The sequence below is a fragment of the Notamacropus eugenii genome, chromosome 1 (assembly GCF_028372415.1).
Source record: "Notamacropus eugenii isolate mMacEug1 chromosome 1, mMacEug1.pri_v2, whole genome shotgun sequence".
NCBI lineage: Eukaryota > Metazoa > Chordata > Mammalia > Diprotodontia > Macropodidae > Notamacropus > Notamacropus eugenii.
In genome coordinates, this window is record NC_092872.1 from 308,822,284 (window position 1) to 308,841,637 (window position 19,354).

A 19,354-nucleotide genomic window follows, 5' to 3' on the forward strand; every position below is an offset into this window, starting at 1 on the left:
AGACTGTAAAGGAAAACTTAGGTTGCTTTGCTAGGAGTGTCCATTCAAGGAAGAAATTTTTGTGTTTTATAGGGCTCCTGGCATCTGATAATTTTTTAGTGATAACTTCAGATCTGTTATGTGTTAAAGGGAACCTGGTATTTTATCAGTATAATAATAGTAACAGCACAAACAACAATAGCTAGCATTTATATAGCACCTACTATGTTCCAGACACTGTGCTAAGTACTTAACAAATTTTATCCCATTTGATCCTCGCAATAAATCTGTAAGACAAGTGCTATTATCGTTCTCATTTTGCAAATGAGGAAATTCAGGCAAAAAAAAAAAAAAAAGGGTAAGTGCCTAGCTAGTAAGGGTCTGAGACTGGATTTGAACTCAGGTTTTCCTGACTCCAGGTACAGCACTCTAATCACTAGCTGCCTCTTGAAGCATCTAGAGAACCTATTTAATACTCTATAAATTTCTATTTTTAACATATCCCAGATGCCAAAGTTTCCAATACAACAATGAATGTATCTTAATGGACATATCTTTGCTTACAGAACAAAGGTTATTTCTATTTTTTCATTAGGAAGGGATTTTTTTTACTCCCTTTTTGAACTGGTATAATAAAAGAAAACAGTAAGTTCACATAAAGTTGAGCAGCAAAGTGGCACAGTGGACAAAGCATTGGGCTTGAAGTTAGGAAGACCTGAGTTCATATTCAGCCTCAAACACTTACTAGAGGTGTAACTCTGGGCAAATCACATAACCTGTTTTGCCTCAGTGTACTCATCTGTAAATAATATCAGCACCTGCATCATAAGTTTGTTGTGAGGATCAAATGAGATAATTGTAAAGTATTTAGCATGTTGTTGGCACACAGTAATCACTGTACATGTTAGCTATTAATTAATAGGAAAAGGCAAACAGAAAAATGAAGCAGTTCATCAAGCTACGCTACCTGAGACCACTAATATATAGTGCCAGTACTTTTACTTGTGCCATGTTGGCTTCAGAGGTCCTATTTTCAAGTTCATTCTGTAAAAGCTGATTTCTCCATTCTGCCTGTAACAATTGTTTTTGAAGCTGTAGAAACTGTTCTCTGGGTACCACAAGACAATCTTGCTACAGAAGGAGCAGCAGCATGTTCAGTGGTGCGGGGATGGATTAAGCATCACACTGAAAATGCCTTGTATCTGAATGACTATAAAAATCATTTAAATACAACAATGATGTTGTTAAGCAACTATTGATTCTAAGGCACCTCAGTTCATTAACTTAATATGACATTCATTTCAATGCAACTCAACAAGCATTTAATTTATGAGCTTTAATTTGGATCCCAGTATAGTTATCGCTGAAAGTAACAAATTCAATTCTTTCTCTAATATAGTGAAATTGGGGGTATATGTTATTATGAAAACATGTGTGATTTTCCAATGCCACGCTGCTGGGATTTTTGATGTAGCACAATATGCTGCTTAAAGGAACTCATTAAATCTTTGATGAAAATGACATGCAAAACAATTGTGCGTATAAACTGCAGAGGTCAAATACATTCTTTATAGAAAGGTAACAAAATTATTTAGCTCACTAGAGATGAGTCAACTTATTGCTCCTCCCAAATTATTATACCTTTCTCCATATGTTTAATGTTAGGTGCATTTGTGAGGTGTAGAAAGGAGCTATTTCTGTGGAGTTGGTTCAGATTTGAATTTTTTCAATGAATAAAAACTTGCAGTTAGAGTGAGAATAAGAAGTTTGAAAAATAAGGTAGTTTGATTACATATTTTTATTAAATATTTCTTATAAAAGCCTGACATTCAAAATACATATGCAACTCATACAATTCTAAAAGATCAAGCACCTTCCCCCAATAATTAAATGGTGAAACAATAAGAAGTTTTTAAAAAAGAAAATAAATTATTTTTTAAATCAAACGAAAATTACTAATAATCAGAGAAATGTGAATTCAAACAACTAAACTCTGAGGTATCACCACACATCTGTCAAATGAATAAAGTTATTAAAGGGTGGAAATCTCATTGCAGGAGACACTATTAGAAGACAGGAAATAAATTTCCTCCCTTCTATCAAAATAACATTTCCTCAAATTTCAAAAGTGAAATGGAAAAAATACATTAAGATATTGAAATCGAAAAATATTTCAGCATTATTTTAAAAGTCATTACATATGCCATTTAGTAGAATATGATATAAAAAGGAAAAAAATTCTAGAAGACAACCCAATACTGAAGATTTCATTTTAAATTAAATCAGATTCTTAAAAAAAAAGAATTTCCTGCTTGACATCCATAATGAAAACCTTAATTCAAATTAATCTTTTGAGTATGGATTTTAATAATACAATGACATTAATCTGGAATATACCCTTTAATGGTGGGTAGGAGGAAGTGCCAGGAAGGGTCTTTAGAATTTTCCTTCTTTAGTTTTCAGAAAAGAATACTGAAGGGGCAACCAAGTGGTGCAGTGCATAAAGCACTGAGCCTGGAGTCAGAAGGACCTGAGTTAAAAAAAAGAACACTGAAAAGCAAATATTAAAGGGCTATCATCTTCCTGACAACCATCCTTAACAAAAGTTTCAAAGAAATTCTTATAATGTATCTTGAGGTGATGTAACCATAGAACAGTTCTTCTCTTTAACCAATTAGAATTAAACTATTAAATTAATAGCATAATTAGGCACATAGTGAAAACTGAAAGATGGGATATAACATTCTAGGGTGTCTAGAGAGAGACAAGGAAAAAAATCACACCGAAGTAAAAATATTTGTTTGAGAGATCCAAGAAGTAGCATACATATGTATAAAATAGGAACACAGAAGGGGTGAAAGAGGAAATTGTGTTTAAATTTTACCACATGAAGCATGTCACTACAATTTTGGCCACGAACTCAACAAGCATCACGGTTTGACAGAAGGCATGCAATCACATGATGCACTAAAATCAGAAGGTATGACCCAGGCTAGTAAAAAAAGTCAATGGTCATTGTAAAATACATATATACATACATATACATATGTATGTATGCATGTATGTATGTATATAAAACTCCCCACATACATAATGCTTCAATTCCTCTCTTCATGTTAAAGACTATGGACCAGATTACCCTGTCATTGAAATAGTTTGTTTTCTTTATATTTAATGCCTTTAATTCAGAGAAAAATTCCTCTGTGAATTTAAAATTTAAGCCTTCCTTCCCCCACCCTGGCACAGTCAAATGAATAACGGTTCATCTCAAATATAATAAAAAACAAAGTAAAAGCTGTTATTGATAAAGAACATAATGACATGTTTCCATCATGCTATGGCAGTACATTGAAAAGGAATATTCTACCTTCACACACAATGTCAGGCAGAGAACTGTACCCCTCTCTGTTATTTCCAGCCATTGAGTTCTAGACACAGGTTAGCCACAGACAAAAGAACAAAGATCAAAATATTACAGGAGTTAGAAAAAGAGAACCCAAAGTATCAATTGATCTTTTCATACAAGATATAATAGACATAACCATGGATTTGCCAATGTATCAATCAGAAATTAGCTGTGAGAGACAAAATTGTGCATTTTGTTAAATACAAAGTTTGAGAACAAATATGTTAGAATAGTCCTGACTCCATGTGTACATATGTAGTCATTTGTCTGAATGAATTTGACTGATTTGTCCCTTGAATTTGATTAGTTATGTTTATTAATCCCTACTCTAAGAATAGGATAATCCAGATTAATATCTCACACTAGATCCAACTCTTTACATTTGACATACAGGGTCCTGATTCCCAAACTAGGAAGAGGTAAAACAGACTAAGAACCATAGACCAATATCAATAATGGACATTGGTGCCAAAATATTAAATAATTATCTGCAAAGAGATTACAATAAAAATTATCCTGTCATTATGATTAATTTAGAGATATATCAGGAATTCAAGGATGGTTCAACATTAGGAAACCAACTATTCTATTGAATTATACTAATAAAAAAATTAAAAACCACATGATTCTATTAAGAGGTGCAGGAAAAAAGGCTATGATAAAAATATAGCACTCATATTAAAAAATTCTGAAAAGCATAGGAAGGAAAAATATTTTCCTCATTAAGATAAAAATGCTTAACCAAAACAATTGTTTGTAATAGAGAAACACCAGAAGCTTTCTCAGTAAGAGCAGTAAAGCAGGGATGCCAACTATCACTATTATTTTTTTTTTTGGAATAGTACTAGAAATGCTAAAAAAAATAAAAAATAAAAAGAAATTAAGGAAATAAGTATTATCCAGCCATAGACTATCCCTTGAATTTCAGACCTGTATCAAAAGTTGACTATTGGATATTTCAAACAGAATGTCTAGGATATATCTTAAACTCAATATGTCTCAAACTAAACTCACTATCTTTCCTCGTGAACTTCCCCATCTTTTAAACTTCCTTGTTTTTGTTGAAGGAACTATCAAACTTCCAGTGTCTCAGATTCATAATTCAATTATCCTTGATTCTTCACTCATCCACATTTCCAATCAACCGCAAAATATTTGCCATTCCTACATTCACCAAATCTCCTGCATCTGACTCTTTTTCTCCATTCACATACCTATCATCTTAGTTTAGGCTCTAATCACCTCTTACCTGAATGATTGCAACAATATCCTGCTAGATGTCACTAACTCAAGTATCTTACCTCTTCAATTAATCATGTGACTCCCCTTCTGGAGCAATGCTAGTACCTTCCTATTGTTTCCAGGATAAAATATAAGTAAACCATCTGGCTGCAATCTATCTTTCTAGCCTCACTGGATCTTACTCACCATTCCACATTCCATGATACAAACACACTGGCCTTCTCTCTGTTCTTCACTCATTATACTCCATCTCTCATCTCTATGCCTTTGAAATAGCCATCCCTCATTCCCAGAATACACTCCCTTCTCATATTTACCTTATAAAGTAATGTTCTTTCTTTAAGATATAGCTTAGGCACTATCTTCTAGATGAAATCTTTCCTGATGCCTGTACTCTTTGTAAAACTATTACATATTTATTTTATTTGGTATTTCTAAAATAAATTTTATTTTACTTACCCATGTAGAATCAAGAAAAAAAAATTTCTGTAATGGCCATGTCCAAGAAAATGTCTCAATCTGTACTCTGAATCAATCACCTCTCTAACCAAAGGTGAAAAGCATCTTTCATCATGAGTCCTGTAGAACTGAGCTTGGTCATTGTGTTGATCAGAGTTCTTAAGTCTTCTAATATTATTTGTCTTTATAAAGGTGCTGTTAGTGTATCAATTATTGTCCTGGTACTGTTTACTTCACTTGATATTAGTTAATCAAAGTCTTCACAGATTTCTAAAACTTTCCCCTGCGTAATTTCTTTCAGCAAAATAATATTCCAACACACACACACACACACACATACACACACCATATTTTGTTCAGTCATTCCCCAATTGGTAGGCACCTCTTCAGTTTCTAAAACTATGCTACCATGAAAAGAGCTACAATAAATATTTTTATGCATACGAATCATCTTCCTCTTTCTTTGATTGATTTGGGATTCAGATCTAGTAGCTGTATAGATGGGTCAAAGGATATGCATAGTTTATGCTTTTAGGACACAGATCTAATAAGTAATTTCTTCATTATCTAATTTATTATGTTATCCTTTATGTCTGTCATGTATACATTTGGAGCCTATTTTTGTATACCATATGAGATGTTGGTCTAGACCTAGTTTCTGCTAAACTGATTTCCAGTTTTCCCAACAGTTTTTATTAAATAGTGAGTTCTTGCCCCAACAGTTGGGATCTTTGCGTATATCAAACCCTGCACTTACTGTGCTTCTTTGCTTCTGTATACAGTGTCAATCAGTCAGTCAATAAGCATTTATCAAGTGCCCATTACATATTAAGCACTATCCTAAGTTGGGGATACAAAGAAAGGCAAAAGACAGTCCTTACCCTCAAGGAGATCACAGCCTAATTTGGGAAATGTCAAGCAAATAAATACATACAAGCTATCTACAGGAAACAAAAAGCAATTAGTAAAGGGAAGGTACTGGAATCAAGAAAAGTTTCCTGTAGAAGATAAGATTTTAGTCAATATTTTTAGGAAGTTAAGGAAGCATGTGGCAGAGACAAAGAAGGAGAGTATTTCAGGCATGAAGGATTACCTGAGAAAATGTGCAGAGCTAAGAAATGAAAGTGTCTCACCCATGTAACAAAAAAGAAGCCAACATCATTGAATTGAAGAGTTCATGATAGGTTATAAGGTGTAAAAAGACTAGAAAGGAAGGCAGGAAGTTAATAAGGTCTCTGAATGGCAGAGAATTTTGTATTTGATCCTGGATGTGGTAGGGAACCACTAGAGTTTATTGAGTAGTGAGGTGATATGGTCAGACCTACAATGAAGGAAAATCTCTTAGGCAGCAAAATGGAGGATGTACTGGAGTGAGGAAAGACTTGTGGCAGGAAAATCAACCAGCAGGTTATTGCAATAGTCCAAACATGAAATGATTAGAACCTGAACCAAGGTGGTTGTAGCATCAGAGGAGAGAAGGGGACCTATTTGAAAGATGCTGCAAAAGTGAGATGACCAAGCTTTGGTGACAGCTTAAATATGATGGGGTTGGAATAGTAAGGAATCCAAGATGAGACTTAGGTTAGGAGCCCTAAGGGACTGGGGGGATGATGGTACCCTCAATAGTAATTGAAAAGTTTGAGAAGGAGAGAGGTTGGGGGAAAGATAATGAGTTCAGTCTTGGACATGAATTTGAGATATCTATTGGACATCTGTTTTGAGATGTGTGAGAGGCAGTTGAAAATGTGAGATAGGAACTCAGTAGAGATATTAAAGCTGGATAGATAGATTTGAAAGTCATCAGTATAGAAATGATAATTAAATCACTAAATCCATGGGAGCTGATGAGATCACCAAATGAGGTAGAATAGAAAGAAAAGAGAAAAGAAAAGAAATCAAGACAGAGACCACATGACTCTACCTACAGTTAGAAGGTATCACCTAGATGAGGATTCAGCAAAGGAGAGGTCAAGTAGGAAGGAAGAGAACCAGGAAAGAGCAGTGTCCTGAAAAGAGAATATCAAAGAGAAAAGGGTGACTGACAGTGTCAAAGGCTGCAAAAATATCAAGAATGAGGATTGAGAAAAAGGCCGATGGAATTGGCAGTTGGGAGATTATTGGTAATTTTGGAGGGAGCAATTTTTGGTAGAATGATGAGGTTGGAAGTGGAATTTTATGGGATTAAAAACAGAGTAAGAAGAGAGAAAATGGAGGTGGCTTTCTCAAGGATTTTTTTTTGCCAGAAAAGGCAGAGGGGAAATAGGATGATGATACAGAAAGAAGGACAAGTGAGGTTTTCTTTTAAGGATGGGGGGCATGTTTTTAGGCAGAAGGGAAATAGGAATAATCCTAGGGATAGGGAAAGACTGAAGACAAGTGAGAGAGTAGAGATGCTGGGGAGGGGCAATCTGTTGGGATGGAATGGAAGTGCTTATGCAAGTCATCAAGCAAGCAATATTCATTTATTAAGTGTCTACTATGTGTCAGACACTGTGATAAATGTTGGGGATTCAAAAAGCTGTAAATGTTACTCCGTACCCTCAAAGAGTTTACCATATAATGGGAGAGACAACAAGCAAACAAATATGTATGAACATGATTAAAAAGTAAAGCACTATTATTAAGAGGAATTGGGAAAGGCTTCCTGTAAAAGATAGGACTTAGCTGGGAATTAAAGGAAGCCAGGGAAGCTAGCAGGCAAAGTTAAAGAGGAAGAGTATTCCAGACATGGGGGACAGTCAGTAAAAATGCCTAAAGTCAATATATGGAGTTATTTGTAGAAAAGACAGGAGGTGAGTGTTTGATCACTTCCCCCACTCAATAAACTCTAGTACCTCCCTGATGCCAAAAAATCTAGTATAATATACTCTGTTTGGCCTTCAAAGCCCTTCATAAGCTAGCTCCCTCTGGTCTTTCCAGGCTTCTTAACACCTTACTCACTGACATGTACTCTTCAATCCAATGAGAGAGGATGTCTTTACTATTTCTGACTTTTAAAATTTATTTACAATATCTCTGTCCAACTACATGGTCAATTTTTATAAAAGCTCTTTATGCTTCTGAGAAGTACATATATACATTAGCAGTCCCATTTAGAATACGCCATAAGTCATTTAGCTCTGGTTTCATGAATAACTTGTTCAATTCTGTATTTTCTCTTGTGTTTATCTTTGTTAGAATTTTTCCAAAATTGAGGGAGACATTAATTTCTCCCGCTATTATTGGATTGCTATCTACGTCTTCTTGTAATTAGCTTAACTTTTCCTGTATGAATTTAGATACTAAGACATTTGGAGCATTTAAATTTAATACTGATACACATTTGTCGTCAGTGATTCCTCTTAGCATAATCTAATGTCCATGTTGATCTCTATATTTTACATTTTTGTTTTGCTTTGTCAGATAGCATAATTGCTAATTCTGCTTTTCTGGACGGTTTTGATGTTTAATAAATTTTACTTTAGTCTCTCATTTTTAGTCTGTGTACATCTTTGCTTTTTAAACATTTCTTGAAAGCAATAAATTATGAGGTTTTGTTTTCTTATCCAATATTTCGCTCCCTTTTGTATTTTTAGGACATTCTATTTACATTTGAAGAGGATTTTTTTCCTCTTCTTGTCTTTTTATTTAGCTTAATCTACTTTAAGGCAACCCTGCTCCCACAGGTTCTCTTCCCCTCACCTTCAAACCCTCCCTTCCCATGTCTCACAATTTTCCATAGTTTTGGAATTTTATTTAAATTATTAAATTCTTTTTTTCTTCTCTTCCTTTTTTAGATCTCCAATTCTTCTCTTTTTTCTCTCAGTTAAGTGAGGTAAAAACTTCCTTATTCTCTCAGTTTCTGTTGTTTTTTTAGGTTTTTTCATTTTCTGCATCATTTTCCAAAAAAGGCTTTCTTTCCTGCCCTCATTGTCTTCATTAATCCTCTTTCTTTAAGACTCTTCTAGATTTTTATGTTTTTATTTATCATCCTTATGCTTTTACATTCATTTTTTAATCTCTAAATTCCTTATGGAATTAAAGTTCCTAAACAATTTTTATGCTCTTGCCTTGTTTATCTTGCTTCCTCCCCATTCACTCAGAAGTATGAATTTCTGCAGGAGATAGAGGGGATCGAAGCATCATGTCATAGTAGAAATTTTTTGTGTCTCTGATCATGTGGTAAATTACTATCCCATGCCCTTTTCATGAAAATTTTCCATCATTTGCCATTAATCTTTTCTCTAGGTCCATGTCAATCAACCCTTTTTAAAGCCTAGTGCCCACCTCACTCTCCTCAAAGCTCTGACTCTTTTTCTAGAAAAAGGATTCTGTCCATAGGAACAGAATAATATTCTCTTGAAGTTGTGGTCTCTTTAAATATCAAATCCAGGCAGATTATACCTACTGTAAGCTTCTCATCTTCCATTATAAAATAGAACTTTGCCCTCTTGGAAATCCTTCTCTCACCACTCAACTCTGATTGTCTGCCTGTTTCCATGCCTCCCTTTTGCTTCCTTACCCATTCTCTCATAGGTCTTCTTTCTGAGAGCATAACAAGAGTTATTTCCCCTTCATTGTTTACTATTGACTTGAGTAAGACACATCATAAATTCTCTCTTATCTTCCTCCCCCTCCCCATTTATGTATTCTCTCATTCTTTTAGTTCGTGGTATTTCAGATCTGGTCCTCCAACATCACTTCTTTTCAAATTTTACTTTCATCCTTATCTCTTTGTGTACTTTTAATAAGAAATATCTTAATAGACTCTCTGTCATTATTTTGTTGATATTATTTTTAACTTGGTTTCTTTTTCTTTCTATTTCTGACCTCCATGCAGTGGTACATTGTGGTTCTTGTACTTCCCTTGTTTGCTGCAGTTGTTTAATTTTGTTTTGTTTCTGCTATGTGGGGTGTATTCAAAGCAAACAATCCAATCACATCTAGGGTTTCTTTTGGTGAATATAGGAATACAAAATTTTCTTCTGTAGGTAGAATGCTCTGAATAATCCAGCTAGATAAACATATACACATTTATATTACATAATAATAATTAATATTATGGCTAACGAATGGGACATGGCTATACCAGTTAGTCGAAAACTTACCTCAATCATTTCCTCATCTACTTTTACTTGTTTATTTTTCAGGCTTTGGTTTTCCAAATGAATTTTTTCCAATTCTTCTTCAAGTTTATTCATTTGACTAACCTATTATAAAGTAGAAATGTTCTTAAAAACAGCCACTGAAATAACGACAAAGTACATAAAATACATGGGAGTTAACCTACTAAGACACACATGACTTAAATAAATACAACTACCAAGTAACATTTAGAGAAAGAATCATGGGATCATAGATCAAAAACTGGAAGACACTTCAGAGGTCATTGAGTCCAACCCCCTCATTTCACAGGTAAGAAATCCGAGTCTGAAAGAGTTAAAATGACTTGCGCAAAGTAATCCAGGTAGTAAGGGGTCAATGCACATTGTATATGCCATTATATTAAAATGGTATTGTTTAAATTAATGTTCATATTTAGTGATATATAATCAAATTATCAAAAAGGCTAATTTTTGGAACACAAAAACTCTCTTATTTTGTCAGCATAAGGAATTCCTAGGGTGGGAATTCCCTTCACCAATGAAGATCACAATCCATATATAATTTAGTCATTAGGAGTTCCTTAATAATAAATGAAATATCCACAAATAACATGTTAGAGATATGAGCTGAACCCAGGTTTACCCTACCCCATTCTGCCTCACATTATAGAACTAAACAATAATAATAAAATTCCTGCTAAGAAATAAAAAGTTGAGAATTTTGAGGGAGAAATAAAAAAACACACAAGGAAATAATGAAGAAAAAACCCAGGAGAAATGAAAGAGGATTAGAACTACCCAGTATAAAATTACAAAACAAAACAATACTTATCAAAATTATCTGATACTCATTAAAAAAGAGAGATGAGAAAATAGTTCAGTGGAAGAAATGAAATAAGGAAGACTCAAAAGCATATAAATACAACCAGTCTTGTGCTTAATAAACCCAAAAACCCAGACTATGGAGGTAGAGATCAACATCTTAGTTAGAAATGGATAAATGTTCTACATATAAAAGACAATTTCATAAAGACATTATAGGAGGAATGGGTGGTCATACATTGCAAGGCATAGAGGAGATTATAAATGACAAAAGATTTTGATTCATGAAATTAGAAAACTTTTGCACAAAGAAAATGCAGCCAGAATGAGAAGGAAAGATAAAAGTATTTGTATCAAACATCTTTGATGAAAATCTGATATTAGATAGTGTGTGCTGCAATTTGAGTCTAGAAATACCTGAGATCGAATCCTGACTCAGACACTTAACTTAGCTATGCTACTCTGGACAAATCACTTAACTCTCTCAGCCCATTTCTTTATCTGTAAAATAGGGATAATAATGATATCTACCTCCCAGAGTTGTTGTGAAGGTCAAATGAGATAGTATTTGTAAAGTACTTAGCACAATACCTGGCACATAGTATTAGTTGTGTTATATTAATATTATAAACACAGAAGAAATTACATCCATACAATATATTATGGCCAGAACATATTTTCTGAAACTACTTGCATTCTCTCTCTAACCTCAACTTCGATTGTTCTGAGATTTTTACAGCGATTGATGGGTTCAGATATTTTTTATTTCTGGGAGGGAAAGTAAACAGCCTATCTGGTGGACCTAACCAGGAACAATAAGAGGAAAGAACACTTTTAATTTGGGCATCCAAAGGAAAAAGGGAACCCACTCTCCATCCTTGGATTCAATTGGGTCAAGTATTCACTTACTTTCTGAAATTGATATTTGTATTTCTAAAGATCCTTACTAGACTATTATTTAACATAATGCAAATACTGCCTCTGCGGTGGCCATGAGTTGCCCCTTTGGGGCAAGAACTATCCTATTCCTATATTTGTATCATCAGTGCAAAGGCTTGGCATGCAGTTAATATCTGACACATTTTATTATTTGATTAATGTACTATACCAACACCATTTAAATAGGAGGACTTTGACTAGTATTTTATTCCTTTACATATTTAAAATAACTTAGACTTTATTTTTTTTTAGGTTGATCAATTTTATTAGTTTTTCTGTTTGTTTTGGCAAGGCAGTTGGGGTTAAGTGACTTGCCCAGGGTCACACAGCTACTAAATGTCAAGTGTCTGAGGCTACATTTTAACTCAGGTCCTCCTGACTCCAGGTTGGTGTCCTATCCATTGTATTACCTAGCTGTAAATAGCAAATAGTAACCGTTTCTCGTTTGCTCAAGAACCCTGAAGGTCTTCTCCTTCCAGTTTGAGTTTTTTATTTTTGAATAAAGGGGTCATCCCTCCACTAACTTCTTAGAGACCTAGTCACTGAATGGGCGTTACCCACTAGAAGTCAGAACCTGAAAAGGCCCTAGCCTAAAAAGACAAGGGTTTCCCATTGCATCCTGTACCATATCCAGTCATCCTAATGAATATCTGGACACTGGACCCAGATGGCTCAGGAGGAGAAAGTAAGGCTGGTTGACCCTGCACAGCCCTCCCTCACTCAAATCAAAGTCAACTGCAAGTTATGTCATCATTTCCCTGATGTCATGGTCCTCTTCAAAAACAAAGGACAAACACAACAACAATAACCATATTCCTTTATAATACTGACTCAACAATTCATAAGTATTTTACATGATTGCACATGTATAACCTATATCAGATTGCTTACTCAGGGAGAAGCGAGTGAAGAAGGGGTAGAATATGGAACTCAAAATGTTTTTAAACAAATGTTTAATATTGTTTTAACATGTAATTCAGGAAAAAATAAAATATTATATAGTGCTTTACAGTTTAATTTTGAAAAATCAGATTTTTTAAAACTTTCAGAAATCCATATTTTTTCTTAAAATTCTTACCATAAGCAGCTTTTTCCCAAAATTACTTTCCTTCCTCCAATAGTTTATAAACATTTTAGGATAATACATGAAAGTATTACATGTATTACATGTAATGTAATGTAAATACATGACGATAACAACAAATTACCTAGATCACCTTTAAGTACCCTTCCAATACTATGAAATGATTGATGTTCTATGGCAAGTTACTCAAATCTTTATTCTAGGAACATTTTTTTTTTCCTTTAACATTTTTCAAATATAGTCACAACTTGCTGGTATGCGCAACTTTTCTAATGACCTTTCTTGGGAGTATATGAGTTCCGTTGTGGAGCTCTGCACCACAATTTGAAGTCTTACATTCTCCTGCGTTAGCAGCTGCTATTGTTGGGTAATTGGATGACTCAACTTATGCCAAGACAGCAATTTCTGCTGATTCTGTAACCCTGAAGGACATATGGCTAATTCTGGAAGCCAATTCTTTAAAAGAAAGAGTATCAGACTTTAAAATTAACTAGTAAAAAATTTCTGTAGTTACTCAGTAACACTATTATTTTAAAAATTTTGAATGGTAGTCTTTCTTTTCTAATGAAAACATTACAGTAATTACATCATCATCATCATCATAGATTTTTAGAGGCCAGGGGAGTTTTAAAATTCACTGTTTGAAAATATTATCTGGCAAAATAATTCCTTCAATGCAGCACTAAATATTATTGTATAGAAAAATTTCAGTTTCATAATAATGTCAATTTATAGATAGATGGCCTGAAAGAATAATTGGTCCCTCTGAACTTATTAATTCTTAGAACTTTGGTGATTATTATTTTGGGCTCAGCACAGAGGCTGTTAATAAAATGAACTCTAAAAACTTATAAGTATGAAAGATAATAATCATCGAAATTCTAGTATGTTCTACTTTGTTTCATATAGGCAAATCTATTTTAAAAATTCAGTGAACAAGTCAATCACATAATTGAGATCAGAATTCTGGTATACAATTTAAGCTCTTGAAGGTGAATTTCTGACTTCAGAATTTTATTTTAAAAACCCAAATACACACAGAGTCAGCTAAGCCCCAAAATATAAAATAAAAGCAAGATTTACAGTTTGAAAAAGTGAATATCCCAAAAGTCATTCAAAACTTTACTACTATTGTTAAATATCATTATGATATATTACTGGCATCCAAACCTCCAAAGAAAAGAAACCCAAACCAAAGCAAGCCAGTTAAAACTACCACTGAGAGATAAAATGATCTAATCAACATTAGTTTTATTGCTTCAAATCCTTTTCACTTTTAAAATTCTATACATATAGCTAATAGGCATGATATCAGTCCTGAGATCAAATATATTATTATAGTTATAATAAATATATTATAATCTTCTATCAAATATATTACGTGATTTGGAGGTAATGGTACTGTTGCAGATCACTTAAAATAATCTTTCAGTTGTTAAAATCTTTCAACAGCCCTTTTTTTACTTTCACACTTATAATGCATCTGTCAGCAATGAGAATGAATGGTCTAAGGAGTTTATTGCTAATATTATAGACTTGTATTTGGAGTTATATATTCTATTTTTATTTGGATTTTCACTATGTTATAACCTAATTTCCTCCATGTCCAGTCTAATATTATTTAGACCCTGAATGATCATTTAGTCAGCTTACATATATTTCACTTCACTATGAAAATGTCATCATTTATTACCCTTAAATTAAGCCCAGTATTTGGCTTGAAGAAGTTACCTTGTTATTGTCGTTCTGTAGCTGCTTTTGTAGTGACATCACTTCCAGTTTTAAGGCTTCCTTTTCCTGCTGGGTCCCTTGTAGGTCTGACTTCATTTGGGACATCTGCATGTTAGCATTCTGTAGACAATCATCTAAATTCTGAACCTGAATTCCAAGGACAAATATGTGCTTTTATGTTCATTAACAATCCATATGCTTTCTTTTGACATTTCAATGATATAACTATGAATACAATGGAACTGACAGGATAACTTGTCAAGGTTCCTTTCACCTCTACATAGTAGAGACAGTTCTTGCTTTATGTAAGTGAACTTTTCTGTGCAGATGTCTATGTAGAGATTTTTATGTAATTCAAACTTGCACAGATCTAGGGAAGGGAGGGAGGCAGGAAGGAGGCCACCCTCCTGTGGACAGAGGGGGCCAGCATATTGTTAAAGGACACATGGAGGCCAGGGACAGAGAAGCCTGAGCAAGAGGAGAAAGAACACAGAGGCCAGGGCTAGCTACATGGGGCCTTGGCCAGAACTGAGAGGAAGAACATGGGGACAGACATATGGCAGCCAGACACAAAAGGAGAGGACAGCAGACATGTGAGGGGGCCGGGACAGACACATGATACCCCAGCACAGACGGACACCCAGGGGTCACGCAAGCTGGTGGTGGGTGGTGTGGAGAAAAAGAGAGAGCACAGTACTGTATAGTCAAGTTAACATGGGTGTGTTTTTGTGGAATGTGGATTTATTTCAGAATTCTTTATATAAAGTTGGTTAACATAATGCAAGAATTGTCTGTATTATAATTCAGCACTTTCATTTTGTCTTTTAGTTCAGTGGAAGAAAAGAATGTGCCACTTTTTGGTGAATTCTGGAAATAAGCTCTAATTTGCTCGTACATTACAGCTTTCTATCTAAAGGAAGGAATTGTAATATATTTATTATAATTATAATATAGTTCCATAAGTTATCAAACTATATGGTTCCATAGCTATAATATGGTTCCATAGGTTGCTACGTGAATATGTTATAAACACCTAAAATTTGAATACAAATGTGACTCATAACACATAATGTGCTAGATGGATATCTAAATAGATAGTCCTTTGTCCTATTGAACCAGATAAACACAGACAGAAACAGAAGGCTATCTATGATGTGCCTTTTGGTACATTAGTTTACTATGATGAGAACCAAAAATTTATAAAGTGGCTCATCAACACATTGAGTACTTTTACTCATTTTTTTTGCTACTAGAATGATTTATGTGACATAATGTAGCATCGGTCTAATGTTTCTACCCTGTTGTCAATGCTAGATTCGCTACTGAAGACTAGAAACTAACCTCTGTAGAATATATAGTTGATATTATACACAATAAGGTAACATTAAATGACTTTTAATGATGATAACATGTTGAACATATGAAGCAATGCATTGCAAAAGCCGCTCGGCTGTCTGGTAGGGTTACCAATCCTATTATATCTATTATAGATCTATTATAGATTCTATTGATCTATCATAGATTCAAAATTACAATCAATTTAGCAAACATGTATTGAGCATTTATGATGTTCAAGGCACTGGTTTCAACTCTCAAGAAACTTATAATGTACAAAAGCATGAAAAGTTCAGCGATCACCATTAGCTATGGGGAGAGATCAGAGAAGGCTTTATGAACAAAGCAGAATGTGAACTGGACCTTGAAATATAGATAGGATTCAATAGATGGAAATAAATAGGAAGGTTATTCAGGTGAAAGTAAACTGAATACAAATATTCAGGCAGAAAAGCATGAAATACAATTGGAGGAATGGTGAATAGACCAGTTTTGTTGGCATAGAGGTTAAGAAGGAGTGTAATGTAGAATAAAAGTAGAAAACCATAATGAGGAGAGGAAAAAGAAGTTAGACTACTCAGTAGGAAATGAGGAGCCAGTGAGGATTTCTGAACAGTGACTAGATCTGTAATCATGCAATATAACATAGAAATTAATTTGGCAGCTCCACGCAAGAAAAATGAATTAGTGAAATCTGCTAGGGAGCAAATGCAACAGCCCAAATGAGAGGTAGTTAAGATCTGAACTAGGATAGTGTCAAATGGAGTAGAAAGGAAGGGAGTGAACTGAGGTGAATGGAGGTAAAAATAATGACAGTTGGTAACTGATTCAACCTAAGGGGAGAGGGAGGAGAAAAAAACTAATTTTGCAGTTTCCAATTAATATTTTTAACAGAAAAAGGGAAAACAGGCGGCAGGCCAGGTTTTTGAGTAAAGATGATGAAACATGCATGTAACAAAACTATCCAGGTGGAGATATACACCTGGAGTTGAAAAGATGGTATGGTGTTCATGAGAGAGGTTGAAGCTAGAAATATAATCAACAACCATGAGGTAATGAAATGATAATTTAAGAAACATCGCTTATGCTTATTAATTCCATATTCTTGCAAAATTATGTTAACACATATGTTTTAAGACCTAATAGATTTCTCAATAAATTACCACATTAGAATATTTGTAAAAAGTAACTCAAAATAAAATTAATTGCATGTTTAGCCTGAGTGCCAATAGAGAACACTTAAAAGAACAACAGTATAAGGTATAACTGTAAACCATCTTTGCCAAATGGAAATCAGCACATAAACACACATATACATTTATTACTCTCATATTTTGATAATTAGGATCCCTAAGGCAAGACATTTTGAAGAAGGAGGTTTCAAATTCTTTCACTGTACTGTAACCATGCCAAATAATGCTTAAAATAAATAGGTCACTTGAAAGGGCTTAGAAATATGTAATTAAAGATATTTCTTGTGGGAAAGTATACCTATGTATTACTATGTCAATTGACCTATTTGCATTGTTCCTTTTTAGTAAATGAAATAAAACATCACACATAAAAGATGCAGGGACAAGGGGGGGAAATTAAGAAATCTTTACCTTTTCCTGGGAAGCTGCAAGCTGTGATCTCAGTGTTTCATTCTGGTCCTCCCAAGACTTCTGTTCTAGCTTCATAGTTGCAATTTTGCTTTCTAGAAAGTTTAATTTTGCTAACTATTGTAGGGATATTGGGGGGAGAACAAAACAAAACGCAGATTAACTTACCTCAAATTTTAAGTCTATTACGCATGTGAAAACAGTTAACTATCAGCAAAATGGAAGTACTGGAAGGAAAGGTGGACAGAAGTCCTGCCTCCCATATTAATTTTAAACTCACAACTTCTATCTTTTTTGAAGTTTTCTTTTCTTGCCTTATATTCTCCTCCTATCTACATGAATACTCCCTCTCAGTCTCCATTGTAGGCTTTTCATTCATTCATGCTCCCTAAATCTGGCCATTTCATAAGTTTCTGCTCTAGATTTTCTTCTCTTCTCCCTTTATATTGCAATATATTTATATATTTATAATTTTTAATTTATTTCTTTATATTTATATATTATATTTATAATTATGTAAATTATAATAAAATAATATTTATATTATATTCTTCCTTGGCAATCTCATCTTCTCCCATGGGCTTATCATCTCTTATGTGGACTAACAGCTTTAATCTCTTCTGAAATTTAATCCTGTATCACCAACTGCCTATTGGACATTTTTAACTACATACTTCAGGGACATTTCAAATTTAACATTTCCCTATTTTTGCCAAATTTTCCATTTTCCAGCCTTCCAGTGTTTATATTTAACTCCTCACTCTTATCACCTCATTTAAAAAAGCAGCTTCCAGGTCTTATATTTTCTACCTTATATTTTCTCTTGTAACCTACTCTTGCTTTACCCTTATAAAGCCACTAGCTTAGTCAGGTCTTCATTATCTCTTGCCTGGATTATTGCAATGACAATTAAATGTCATTCTAACCATGTCACTCCCCTTCTCAATAACTCCAAGGGCCCCCTATTGCCTCTATGAAAAAATACAAACTTCTCCATTTAGCTTTTAAAGCCCTTCACAATTTCCCCACAGGGCAGGAAGAATTCACGCAGACCTGAGTTCAAATCCTGCCTCAGATACTCAATAATTCTGTGACCTTGAGCAAGAGACTTAATCTCTCTCTACCTCAATTTCCTTAACTGTAAAATGGGTTTAATAATAGCACCTATCTTGCAGGATTGCTGTGAAAATCAAACAAGATGACATTTGTAAAGCAGTTTCTGGCACATAGTAGGAACTATATAATGCTAGTTGTTCTTGGTATCATTATTATAAAGAATGTGAACATTTGTAGAATAAGAATATCCAACTACTAACTACTATATTATAATTATAATATATACTGCTAGCTTAAATATATTACCATTGAAATAATGAATTCAGGAGCATCTGAAATATTTTTTGCAGAAAAAAACTTATGCTATTTGAAGAATTAGCTAAATATAGTAGGTAACCCTTCCAAAGTAACAGAGAAAATTCTATTCATTATGATGTGGAAGAATTTTCTTACAACATTATCAATACATCTATTGAGTTTTTTACCTAGAACTTCCTTTGAACAACTTTTCATTGTAGCTTAACACTCTAAAAATTTTACTCTGAAAATTGGAGAAAACTAGATGTCCAGGCATCTGAAAAAGATGAAGGAACAAAATCCTTTCATCACATATAAA

General features: G+C 33.9%; 1 protein-coding gene across 5 annotated transcripts in view; it reads right to left on the reverse strand.

The window, feature by feature from the left end:
• NIN (ninein) overlaps positions 1-19,354 on the reverse strand; it is a 157,595-nt gene that overhangs the window by 16,224 nt on the left and 122,017 nt on the right. For all 5 annotated transcript variants that reach the window (XR_011971758.1, XM_072629443.1, XM_072629441.1 and 2 more), the window contains 3 exons: positions 17,686-17,799; positions 14,747-14,893; positions 10,174-10,275 (listed from right to left, as the gene is read on the reverse strand). Coding sequence is in view for 4 of the 5 variants with exons in the window: in XM_072629443.1 (XP_072485544.1) it covers positions 10,174-10,275; positions 14,747-14,893; positions 17,686-17,799 (363 nt within the window). In the remaining variant the exon portion in view is untranslated. The remainder of the gene's footprint in view (positions 1-10,173; positions 10,276-14,746; positions 14,894-17,685; positions 17,800-19,354) is intronic.